At 29.6% G+C, this 13494-nt stretch overlaps 1 protein-coding gene across 1 annotated transcript; it reads right to left on the bottom strand.

Annotated features, from left to right (window-relative positions):
• Positions 1-6402: 6402 nt before the first annotated feature.
• LOC113552639 (pyridoxine-5'-phosphate oxidase-like) lies at positions 6403-12548 on the bottom strand. Its single transcript, XM_026955487.1, has 6 exons — positions 12506-12548; positions 10406-10562; positions 9462-9561; positions 8968-9021; positions 8422-8621; positions 6403-7960 (listed from the first exon to the last, which is right to left on the bottom strand). Exons 1-6 carry the CDS (start codon positions 12546-12548, stop codon positions 7798-7800), a joined length of 717 nt encoding a protein of 238 aa, XP_026811288.1. The 3' UTR covers positions 6403-7797.
• Positions 12549-13494: the final 946 nt, after the last annotated feature.

The following is a 13494-nucleotide window of genomic DNA, read 5'->3' as shown; positions in this document are numbered from 1 at the left end:
AATAATCAATAATATTTCGCTTTTATCTTGGGAGGCCAAAATAAAATGAAATAACAACATTTCAATGATTTGACTTTTGAGTTCTGACTAGAAAAAAGATAATAATTAATATTGATCACTTATTGAAACAAAGTCGATAAATTATTTAAACAAAAGTATTTGATTTTCAAATACAAATACATCCAAGACCGTATTTAAAATAGTAAATACTAAAAAATACTTTCTAAAACGGCCTATTAAATAAGTACCATTACCCATCTGCAGTGGTCACTGGCCATCACACTCCTACAATCTCCGCATTGAAAACATACCTACATAACGATGGCAAATTTGCATTCAGCAGAATACATTTTGAGTTATTACCTATAGATACTTGTTTACTTTAATAAAAGAATTATTTGCTTTATCGTTTAATTTAAAGGTAATAATAAGGACATTAAATTTTTTTTTTGTTTGTACATTAGATTTTTAAAATATTTTAATTTTTAAACGATTTAAACATTGAAGTCTAGTAAAAAAGTTATATTCAACCGAAAATTATCTAAACCTAACGATACAATGGAAAATGATCTATAAAATTAATAAAAAACATGAAAAACCTAAAAGAAATTCGGCTTAATTGATTAAAACATAAAGTAGGTAGGTATTAAAAAAATGTATACATTTAATTTGAAAATATTTGAAAGTACTACCTAACTGTATATAATATTATATTCAAATACTTTAAACAATTATTTTTTACAAGACCATAAAATTTAACAACGAACAAATAAAGATAATATCCTTATAGTTGTAACTTATATAAGTTTGATAATAGGTTAATTTACTCTTATATTAAGCATTTAAATAAAGCAAATCATATCGGCGTTTTTATAAGTTAAGTCAAACCTGACACAATAATACTTATTCAAAGAGTCACATTAAATTTATGTTAAAATTATTCTACACAGTTTAGATAGATGTCTACATAGAAAAATAGGTTTATCACATTTTTATTGCAATCAACTGTTAGGCAATAATATCAATGTAGTTTCAAGGACTTTTATCGTTTACTAAACATAGGTGACTTGTTAGGTTAAAAATAACGTCATATTCTTATTTCATTTAATTTGTAGTCAAATTGGTGTCTAGATTTCCAATGCAGAAAGTATATTAGGTCAAAAACCAAATCCAAAATCTTTTTTAAAGTAGTTAGTCGATTTTGTTTTGCTAGCGATAATATCGAAATAGAATTTAATTTAAGGGGATTTCACACGGCTGTGATTTTTACCAAAATATACCTATGTTTTACCAATTGTACAGACTATTATAGTAATAGGAAACATATTTGAATTCTTCATGAAGTCTACATGAAAATGATTTTCAATTTTTTTTTAAATTGATCACTTGAACCCTTTAAATTTTAATTTGAAATTTTGAATTTTAAGAATTTTTAAATAATAGTTATATTGAACTAAGAAATTAATTTAAACATTTGAGAAAGTCGTTTTAAAGTAACTTCATAATGAATTAAAAAATGTTTTTAGAATATGTTTCCGATTACTAGAACATGCAGTCTGTACGATTGGCAAAAGATTGATACTTTTAGACAATGTTTGTCAAGCGCGCGATGGTATTTGTATTTATTAATTTATTTATACATTTGTTCAATACAGATTATTCTCCATTACTTAAATAATGTTTTGTTGTATTATAAATTTTATATGATACGCTTATAGTTTTTATTTATTTATACTATAAACATTTTAAAATCTAATCCACGGATAAAAGTCATAAAAAAAGTGTTCGTGGTCCACTAGTTTATGACGCCTACTATAGAGTGTCAGAGCAAGCATAGCAATTTTAATTATTACATTACATTATCGTGACATCAAAATAAAATTTTAAATCACTATAATTTAAGCTTTGTCGACAATAACAACCTATATGCTATTATTATTATATTTTGTTTACGATTCGCGCGATCGAGATGACAGTTTTATTATTTTACAATTGTAATAGCGGTTAGTCTAACTGTCTTCGTCCACCAAGTTTAGTGCGCGCAGTATATTATAAAATATGGACGCATTTCATTCGCAAAAGGTGAAGGACCCAATCTCCCAGGTTGAGATGGTATCCAGAGAACCTGACGCACCACCTATAAACACCCAGGTCACTAGGATGCCGAAGCACCGTTTGTTGCAGGACCCGGTGTGAGTGGCTATCTACTACAGGGACTGGGCAGACCGCGCGGCCGACATCCAGCGGCCATTGTAGCTCCAGCCACCAAAAAGGACGCTGCAACTACAATCGTCAAGGCCTGCACATATCTCACCACCAGAGCCACCGTGACAAAAACTCAAAAAGGCCAAAAAGACCAAAAAGGTGAGTGGACTTAGGGCCCGTAACGCTCAGGGAGCTGGCACTGGTCCCCAATAAGTCAAGGTCACCCCTTAAAACCGATGGGAAGGACGAGGACAGAAGTACAGCTGGTGAGAAACGGTACAGAAAGTTCCAAAAAAAATAGGTTAGGAAGCTTGCAGCAAGCCAACATCGGCTAGCCAAGCTTCCTACGCCAATTTTGAACTTTGAGGCCGGTAGCAAACCTTCTCTCCAACCATCACCACTGGTAGCGATGGATGTAAACCAACCAGTGACAAGGGCACAACGTCCGAGGAGCTGGCACCGTCTACCGCAGCCACACAGGAAGAGCCACACCAGGACAAGGCCTCGGAAAAGCTTTCCGAGAACGCCTGGTTGGCCACATATTAGCGTTCGGGGATCCGTCTGGGCAACGGTAATAATTTTAGATTACGGGTGATTAGTCGTTTGGTTTTGCCAAGCTTTATAAAACTAATTTGTAATCTAAATAATATAATATATTTTATAATTGTTTTATATCAGGTACCTATAACAAAAGTAATTATATAATATGTAAATAATAATAATAATAATAATAAAAATGCTTTATAAAATTTGATTAAAATAGTAAGTATATAATAGGTTGATACTAGTTATAGCAGTTAATGACCTTTAGCAATTATATTATTCATATATAATATATTATTACGAGTGTAAGACGGAGACAACACATGCGGGTACGATGTCTTCTTAATAATCCAATATAATTTGTATAATTGTTATCGTTTTCTGAACAAGATGCCGTGGCGTACCCAGAAATTTTCGAGGGGGGGAGATATGTTATAAGAAGAGACCGGATTTAATTGCATTAGAAACACACAAAAGTTGTAGGTAATACGTATATTAAAATTGTATAATTATACCAAAAAAGTAATACATTCATCTATTTTTTTTTTTATTTAATTATAATTAAAAATGTAACGCTTTTTTTATGACTTTTGAATTTTTATAGTGCAATTTAATATTCAACTTTTATGTTTTTTTTAATATAATCATAACATTTTAATATATAATTTGGTTGTGTTGTTAATGCAGTTAAATCCTGTCTTTTCTTATAACAAATCCTCCCCCTATCGAAAATTCCTGGGCACGCCATTATATCTTATTTATAAAACGATAAAAATTATATAAATTAATATTATATTGGATTATTAAAACTCGTAAGTCGTAATATAGATATATAAATAATATAATAGTTAAAGGTCATTAACAGCTATTTATACTTAGTATTAACATATTATGTATTTATTATTTTCAACAAATATTTTAAAGCATATTTCTTATTATTATTATATAGATACTATATAATTACTACTAGGGTACGTAATATAATCAATTAATTCTAAAATATACATATTATATTGTTAGTCTGTCCCAAAAATCCGGTTCAACCTTAATATCTCTTGAGAAATTTTATTTTACAGTAATAAGTATGGCATTTCTGATTGAATGACATAAACTTCAATTTTTTTTTTCAAAAATTCAAAAATTATCAAAAAAATAGTTATGTAATATTCTTTTAACATTCATTAAATACACAATCTGTAATTATTATTTAACAATATGCATATGTGATGGAGGTAACATGGCTTAAGTTACAGGAGATAAGAGGCCGCACCTATTGGAAGTACTTAAGGCTAGGGATTTGTTTTTAGAGCGTTAGTATATAAGAACTAGAGAATGAGATTAAAAAGAAGGGTAGTACAATCATTTTAATTTAACAGGTCCCGAAACCAGGTATGTTTAAGTCGCCTTCTGGGGTCGCTAGGAAATCAAAGGATTGTGATGGTTGTGAAATTTAGAGTTTTTCAAGTTGATAAGTTGTGATGTGAGTAGATATAACGTAGTAGACGAAAGCGGTTATAAGGCAAGTCTTTTGATATAGGTATGAGCTGCCAAAGTTACTGGGCGTTCTAATAATTAAGTTTTTTAAATTTGTAAGACATTTTTTTGATCAAATTCTTTAACTAGTTATTAAAATTGAATACAAATTGATCAAGTTATAGAGCCAGTAATGTTTTTGAATTTCTAAGAACAATAATGTTTTTTAAATAATTTTTCTTAAATTAAAAACATTACTGGCTCTATAACTTGGTCAATTTTTATTCAATTTTAATATTTTTTTCAATTGTTAAAAATTGTATCAAAAAAATGGCTATCTTACAAATTTAAAAAACTTAATTATTAGAACGCTGGATAATCTTGGCAACTCTTACCTATATCAAAAGACTTACCCCGCTTTCACCTACTGCATTATCTATACTTACATCACAACATATCAACTTAAAAAAACTCTAAATTGCGCAACCATCACAATCCCTTGATTTCCGAACTATCCACCAACGTTATTCCTAGTGACCCCAGAAGGTGACTTAAATGTACTTGGTTTCGGGACCTACTAAATTAAAATAATTGTACTACCATCCTTTTTAATCTCATTCTTTCTTGTACTAACGCACTAAAAATAAACCCCTAGTTACCTCCATCGTATACGCTTATTGTAAAATAATATATTGTATAAACATTTTTTTTTTTGATAATTTTTGAATTAAAAAAAAAAATTGAATTTTATGCCATTCAATCAAAATTTTCATACTCATTACTTACTGTAAAAAACGCATTTAAATTTAACGATTTTCTTTACGGAGATATTATGGGTGATACGGGAATTTTAGAACATATTATACTGTATATAATAGATAACACTTTAGATTATAAAGTGAAGCAAAACCAACAAAAACGACATAGCTAAAATTATAGTCAGTACCCAGATAGACCTAGAATGCTAATATGCCTCCACGGGCCTGTCACTAGAGGGACTACCGAGGATGGAGTACGACAAGCGCTGCGAATTGCATGTCGTATAAAAAGGTATAACACTATAATTGCGTACCTAAAATATAAAAAAAATTTTAAAAAAATGTACAAAACGCGCAATTGGTATGTACTTACTCAAAACAAAAAATTCGGGACGCCACTAGTATAACCCCCAAAAATACCAGCGACGTGATTCGTATGCAGTCAACGAAAAGTCGTGCTTTGCCCCGGTGGGTCACCACCGATCTTATAATGGCACGGGAAAGGCTATTTCAAACGAGAGGTAGGTACGGCAAGGCCGTCAGTGCAAAGTTTCACTGTTGCACTACTGCTAGTAGTACACTATTGTTTTTTTTTTTTTGTGACATAATAAATAACGTTGTACTTTACTCTAATCTCTAAACCAGGTGTGTGATTCTTTGTGTCGACATTAGGTATTATTCACTAAGTCACTCGTCTACAAATCGTGACCGGCACATCGCGGAGCAACAGATCACCTACCGCCGTAGCCGCGTCAATATAGACTATTATAGTACATTTGTTTTAAAAAAATACCACTTATACTTTGTTACTACTTTATGAAGTTCTCTTATTAGCTCTAAGCGCGGTGCTTTTAGTTGATACAAGCTAATAATACGGCTCTGCGGTGTCCATTATTAAAATGGATATAGAACCTTTTGTTAAGAAGAGGAAGTGTTGAATTTCGGTGTTAATCCTTTAAAAACAAAAAAAATCAAATCAAAACTTTTATATAATAATAATTTTAACAGATCTTAAAAACTATTTTATTCCAAGTCCCCTGCAAATTTAAAATAAATTTAATTGTTTAAAACTATAAAAAACAATTTATTTTACATTAATTTTAATATTTCTTTATTTCTCGTATAGAAGTATAAAACAAGATAATTGTAACAAAAAGAAAAAAATCATAGCCACACATTTTATTTTTGTAAGCCCAAGGCACAGTGCCTATGTGCTAATACAACTCCGTATGCAACAGTAAGCAACAAAGTTTTAGTAATATCCGCAATTTATATTATACTGATAAAAATGAATAATACATTTTATTAATAAAATAATAATTAATAAATAGGTATGCGTCATGCGTGCGAAAAATAAATAAATAATTTTTTATCTCAATTATATAATATAAAAAATGCGTATTTTACAATTTTTTTAATTATTATTTAAATCTTAGCTCTGATTATACTCTATCAATATCAGTTTAATTATGTTTAAATGTGTATTATAAATGTATAACATTTGATTTTATTACCAAGTTATAAAGCAGTACATGAAATTTTTTCCTAATTTAATATCAACGGTGGTACTACATTTAATATTATAGTACCTATAATGATACTATTATTTTGAATACATTTCAATCGTAAAAATTACAACCGTCCAACGTTGTTGATAGTCAACCAATAGGACTGCACTGTTTTTTTGGTCCGTGAATAATAATATTGTACAATTGATATACATTTTCACGTTTTTGATGAAATTTAAATACCCAAGTCGTACCTAGTTCACAGTCCCACAATTGCTTACTTTTTCCTCTTTATATTTATATAGACTATTCTAGAATCTTCGTAATTCATACGTAATTTCAAATTAATCTGCAGTCGAGAATAAATATTAATCTTATTACCACATACTAACTATAAACTGCCAAGTGTTTCATAAAAATACACAAACATAACGAATTAATATCAATTATTAAATAAGTACATAGAATAAACGTGTCTAAACACCGAGGCCACTCCTCATTATTGTGCGGTGGCGGATTTAAGGGGGCCGAAGGGCTTCGCTCCCCCCTTTCGTTGGCATAAGTTAAATACACATATTTGTATGTATTTTTTAATTACTGAAAAATTTAAGATTTGCGTTTTGAACTATGCCCCTCACAAAAAAATTAAATCCTGGATCCGCCACTATTATTGTGCACACTAATCACATGTGACTAGCATGACAGGACCCAACGCCGTAAATTCTCACGAGGTCTCGTTTCGGTTACGTAGCTGATACACCGCATCATTCGTAGTGCCAATCGTGTGGATTATCCACATAACACGTTCAATTCCAATGTCAATTATTGACGATCCTGGATAAAAAATGTAATCATCCTCCCACCAGGATCACTACTAACGCTTATCCGACGCTTTGCCACTAAGTCTCTTATTTAAGTCGTTGAAAAATGAATCTACCTTACCCGTAATTTTTTTTGAACTATGAACGTTGGATTTATAAATATGATGCGCGAAGACTACCACGGGGGTGAGCACTCGGATAAAGTGTTTTATTGAGCATTATAATAAAGGCGATGTCCAAATAGTCTTAAATACAACCTATTTATAAAGCCGATAATTAAACTCGGCTGATAAGCTTTAAAAAAAGTACATAAATTTGTAGTTTGTATTTTACACTTTGATTTTTATTATTAATTAATATTTATCATACTAGGTAAACATCAGCATCTAATTTAAACACACAAAATAAAAACGCAGTTTACTATTATTTTAGAATATATATGTCGATACTCGATAGGTAAGATTGTGTATGTAATATTGTAATACAACGTTACGGCGAGAGACGATAAAACACCCAACCGTTTTCGCCGACGTGACTGGCGATTTGCTTTTGGGCTGCGTGCTCGGCCCGTTCAAAGACGATGCGATCATGCAGCCTGTCGCTCTGCCCTTGCCAAAACTCCATTGTCTTAGGAATTATTTTATAGCCATTCCTGTAGAATAAAAATACAAATTCCAGGCGTAAAGCTGACTAAATCGAAAATTAATAGACTCATTTCACGGTATTAATTTTTTATAGTTATTTAATGCCGGTTCATGTATCATTAAGGTAGAACCGGGTAGAACTATTGCAAGGAAGGATTTAGTAGCGGGTGGTTATAGCTTCTCCCTTCCACTATGAAAATTATTGACCACACTCGCTCCCCCGCTAGTAATTTAAGTAATTAAGTGTACTGATATAAAGCAAAAAGAAGAAGTTTTGAGGGGGTTCTGGATGTCGTGATTTCCGATAAAATGATAAATATTTCTCACTGGTAAATTAATGATATAAGATTTACTTATTTACACCAGAAAGAATTGCAGTAAAATTTAAATTAAATTAAGTGTCTATTTGGTATTCCCAAGTACGAATATTGTTAAACTCTATACGAACTACGGCAACGCATATTCTCACCAATAAGACGGTTTGGGTACTGGTTTTTCGGCGTACTCGACTTCGAGCTTTTTATTTAGTTCGGATAGCGATGCTCTACTGGCTATTACTGTGCTCTGACGACTCACGTGAGCACCAATCTGGCTGCTTTTTGGTCTTGTATCAAAATACTCTGTGGACTCAGATTCACTAATTTTCTCTACTGCCCCTTCGATTCGTACCTATACGTACATTAAAAATATGTTAATAAAAATGCAAAATTATAATTGTATATGTGCTATTTACTATTATTTACGTATACTTTTTCACTTTAATTGGGTAAAAACCTTAAGCCATAACGTGATATATTGTTTTTTTTATTTGTATATGTTAAAATGTATTTGTTTTAAAAAATGTCGCTTATTTATGTATTTTTAATGCACATAAATACATAATCACATTTTTGAGGTACATATAAGCAATAACTAATAAGCGTATATTTTAACAGTGGTAACTGTAAACATTGAATAGTATACCTAAACTTCGGCAACAAAATTTTACGCTAATAAGTTCTAAATCTAATCTTACCGAACGATCCAACGGGTCCCAATATATCGTCATGGCCGCAATAGGATTTTCTTCCTAGAAATTTAAAAATTTCAATGCATTTAAAGTGCACATAAAAAGTGACCGAAAATCCAAACTATTACAATGATAATAATACACGGAGTTTACGTAAAATTCACTATGCTATCGTCGCTATCTTATAATTATATCAAATTTCTGATCAATAATGCGATCTATTGCTGATGACATTATGACATTGGTGCATCGATTATGGTATAATTAAATAATTAAATTAGGTAGGTCATACAGTTAGGATTTTCATACTTTGAAAAATATAATTAAGTTATAAAAGTAGCAAACATTTTTTAGTATTAATAGATAATACTTGATTTGAGGTTCTACAGGAATACAATTCAATTTCATTTAAATAGAAAATGTTGACATACTTGGCTTACGCGTGGTAATCATTATATAATAATATAAAAATATGTATATTATGTTGATAAGGTACTCACAATTTCTCGGCCCTTGCGGCTCTCAGAGTTTGTATAAAACGTGAAACCCGATTCATCGAATGATTTAAGTAAAACAAATCTAGCCGACGGAATACCAGACCTACGGAACGTCATAAAAAATACACGCTATGTCATGTAAACAGTAACAAATTTGTAATTAGTAATGACTAATGAATAGTATTGTATAATTAAAACAAATACCTAATTGTATATATTTTTTGAATGCCCATAGGCCATACTTCCATAGTAAATAATATAATGCAGTTTCCTATATTACCTATCAGATAAAAATGTCGTTGTTAGTGTGTATAAATCAAGGTTACCTAGTTGATTGAATACATTAAATGAAAAATGTAATAGTTATATATTATCTATATGCTATATCTATAGGGATAAAGATTATAGACTTAGAAACATACTGAACCAATTAGCAGTACGTTTTACACACATATTCTTTGAGAATCGGTCTGTGTTATAGGCTTATAGCTTCTTTTTTTAACATTTTACTATAGGTTGTTAAAAAGTAGCTTACACTTAAATTTTATTTAGGCTCACGAAAATCGAATAATCTTTTAGTTATACAATATATAGGACTGCAGTTGCTATTGGTTACTGTTATTTTCAGTCTATAGATTTAAAAACTAGTTGACTTATTTTAATAAATTTTAAAATTGTTCTTAGAGATACTATTAGGAAAAATGAGAGTATAGCTTGGACCATTTTCAAAAATATATCGAATGTTTTATTCAATCTGACACGAGCAAATTGCCCATCTCGGTCGAATTAGTTTACAAATAAGGTACCTGCACAAACGCAGATTTTACCGTGAACCGAGGTAGCTACATTAAAACCGAGATACATTGATAAAAGCCCATCTGTATTTTATGTTCATTTCTCCTGGGCTAATTTGGATTATACGCAGTTAGTAAGTCATTCTGTATTACTTGGTAGCCGTAGCCAGACAAGCAGCGTTGGGCTGTCTCACGTCGTCGCGTTCCGAAGCTTTTTTGAACCATATGGAAAACAGCTGATACGGATTTTTTGATTCCAAACTGTCTTCAAGCAATACATCATCTTTGTCTCTGTACGAGACCCTCAACTCTGCAAAATTAATAATAATAATAATAAATAACAATTTTGATAATATCAATACCTAATAATGCTAGGTTTGTAATAAGAGAAAAATTCTACTCCTGAGTGACCTTATAGTGATTCATTGTTCGGTGTCACCCAGAACCCAATAGTAATTTCGTCAAAACTTAGGTAAGATCTTTACTTACATACTTAATAATCAGATATTTATGTTGATTCTCAAATCTAATGGTACAATAAAAGTTAATGTACAATTGACATTTAAACAAAATAATACCTACATCAATTAGATATCTTTTGTACTGACGTCTGATATTAATAGGTATTGAGCAAGGTGATCAGTCGCACTGTCAATCTAATCTTTTTTTTTGTAATCTCGTAGAGTTTTGGTTGTATTGTAACAAATTATTGACTAGTTTCTTACTTCCAAAATTTTTAATTAACTAAAATAACTATCAGTTAAGTAATTAATTATGGTTAAGAAAGTAATAAATTACCATGATAGATATAGTAAAAGAAGAATGGAAGTTTTAACCTTTGAATTATGTTTCTACATTAAAAATTATAGTGTTTTAAAATATTTATTTAAATACATAAAAAAAAACTAAGTCGCCCTACCTACATAATAATAAATTTCAGTGTAGTCATGGGTGTGTTAAATTTTAATTCAATACATTTTTGCAGATGAAAAACCATCTGTCAGCCAATATTTCTAATAATATTTTATTATTTTAAAGCAATTAAGTTTTTTATTCATAATATTATGGTAATTGGTAGTTGGAACTTATTTTTGCTAAAACTAAATTTTATAGGTACTTACATAATTATATAATTATTATTATTTCATATGTGTAATACCTACCTATCAGTATTACATAACAGTACCAATTAGATTCAATTTGATACCAAAAATCACCATCAATAGTCAAGGTCGAACCCAGAAAGTTTTTTAGAGGGGGTGGTTTATACAAATCTTAATAAGTAGAGTATAAAATAATGATAAAATTATTTCTTAAGTTTACCTATTACGAGAAAATTTTGGGGAGAGGGTGAACCTCCTTAGATACGACCTTGATCATAGTTGAAACATTTTTACTAAATCTTTAGAGTCTCATTTTTTTTAAATAAAAATAAGTTTTTTTAAAACTTCAAATTTTTTTCCATATCCCTCTTAAGAAGTTTAAACACAACAGCACAGGGACTTCACAGTATAGTACACACCTGATGGCTGATAATATTGAGTGTTAGTTATCAATTACATTTGCTGATGTTAATAGGCTAGGCTATTTACTTATATTTAAGTAAATGAAAATATAACTTATTTAATATGTTAAACTATAAACACTTATATTATGCAATACACAGACAATAATTAAAACTGATTATTGACTAAGGATCAAAACCACCCTGGAACAATAATTAATAATATTTGGTATTCCTTTTCAAGGAACTATTAAAACAACATATAAATACCTACCTGCTGTCTATACTTATTCCATGTATGAGTATATTAAGAATTTGTGAAAGATGCTGCTCTGAAGCAAAAGTTAAGATAGAAAATACATGTAATTAATTAATAAACCTGCAAAACTGTATTTAAATACATATTTAAGTAGGTACTTTCTTACAAACAAAACCATTGAAACAGAAATTTCTAGTACCTAACCTGGAAGTCCTCAACTCAGACAACACACAACAGATAATTATCTTCCCTGACAACTCTAAACAAGATAAATTTATCACAAACTAATGTACATTTAACTATTTAAGTACAATATGTAATAAAAAAAGTGAATGGTTATAGATGTCAGTTTCAAATGATAGGTATTGCATAAACATAAAATTTGATATAGAAAGTATTGGTAGACAGTGAATTTGTTATTAAATAGGAGACAAACTGTCCCCTTAAATTGTAAGTACTTATGGGTATTCTAATAGCTAATATTTATAACTTGTACATCTAGTATAAACATGTATATTTCTACGAACTACCATTGTCCACCACGATGCCACCCACTTAAATAAGGTATTGCATTCGCAATACTTATACATAGTAATCAATGGCACTGTTCATCGATGCTAAGGCTAAATAAATAAACAAAATACAATAACTACCATTATTTTTCAATAATTATATAGTTAATTATAAATAAGGGACGGAAGCTATTTGATCTAAAACAGGCAAAATATACACAGACAAATTAAAAATTAATACTCAATAATATGGTGGGAGACTGATTTGCATTAACATATTTTTAAATTTAATAGATTTACAATAAGTAAAATCAATATCTTATAGGTAGATAATATTATTATTATAAAATTTAGATTATGCACATTGTACAATTGTCATCAAATTAATAAATTTGGAAAAATATGTAAAATACGCGTATTCAATTTCCAATTTCTAAATTTACATACCATCATAATATAGTAAGTTCCTTTAATTTTCAAGTCCTAGCTAATAGCTATAAACTTTGAAAACATTGTTATCAAATGTTGTAATGGTATTAAAATATTATCAAGTCTTAAAATTGCTATCTTAATAACTTTAAAATGAACTTAGTAAGAAAGGTTATCTCACTAAGACAAATTATCTAATCCACATCCACATAACTTGCAATAATTATTATATTAAACAAACAATAATATAATAAGTTTCAATAATTGTTTAAAACCATTATACTAATACCTAATAATTTAAGTATGTGCCTAAGATAAATCATATTATGTCCCTTTAATAGATTGATCAATTTCTACTAATTTACAAGCAATATTACCTTAAAAGTATATTGACACTCATATAGCAATGTACCAATAAATAATATGGTACAATTTATAGGTTTATGCTTTAAAAATTGAAAAATATTTTTCAATAATTTAGCTAGAAAATTTTAAACAATTCGATCATACTAATTTTTAAATTTCATACTCAATTATT

Source organism: Rhopalosiphum maidis, chromosome 2 (genome assembly GCF_003676215.2).
Source record: "Rhopalosiphum maidis isolate BTI-1 chromosome 2, ASM367621v3, whole genome shotgun sequence".
NCBI lineage: Eukaryota > Metazoa > Arthropoda > Insecta > Hemiptera > Aphididae > Rhopalosiphum > Rhopalosiphum maidis.
This window is presented reverse-complemented; position numbering and strand designations above follow the sequence as displayed.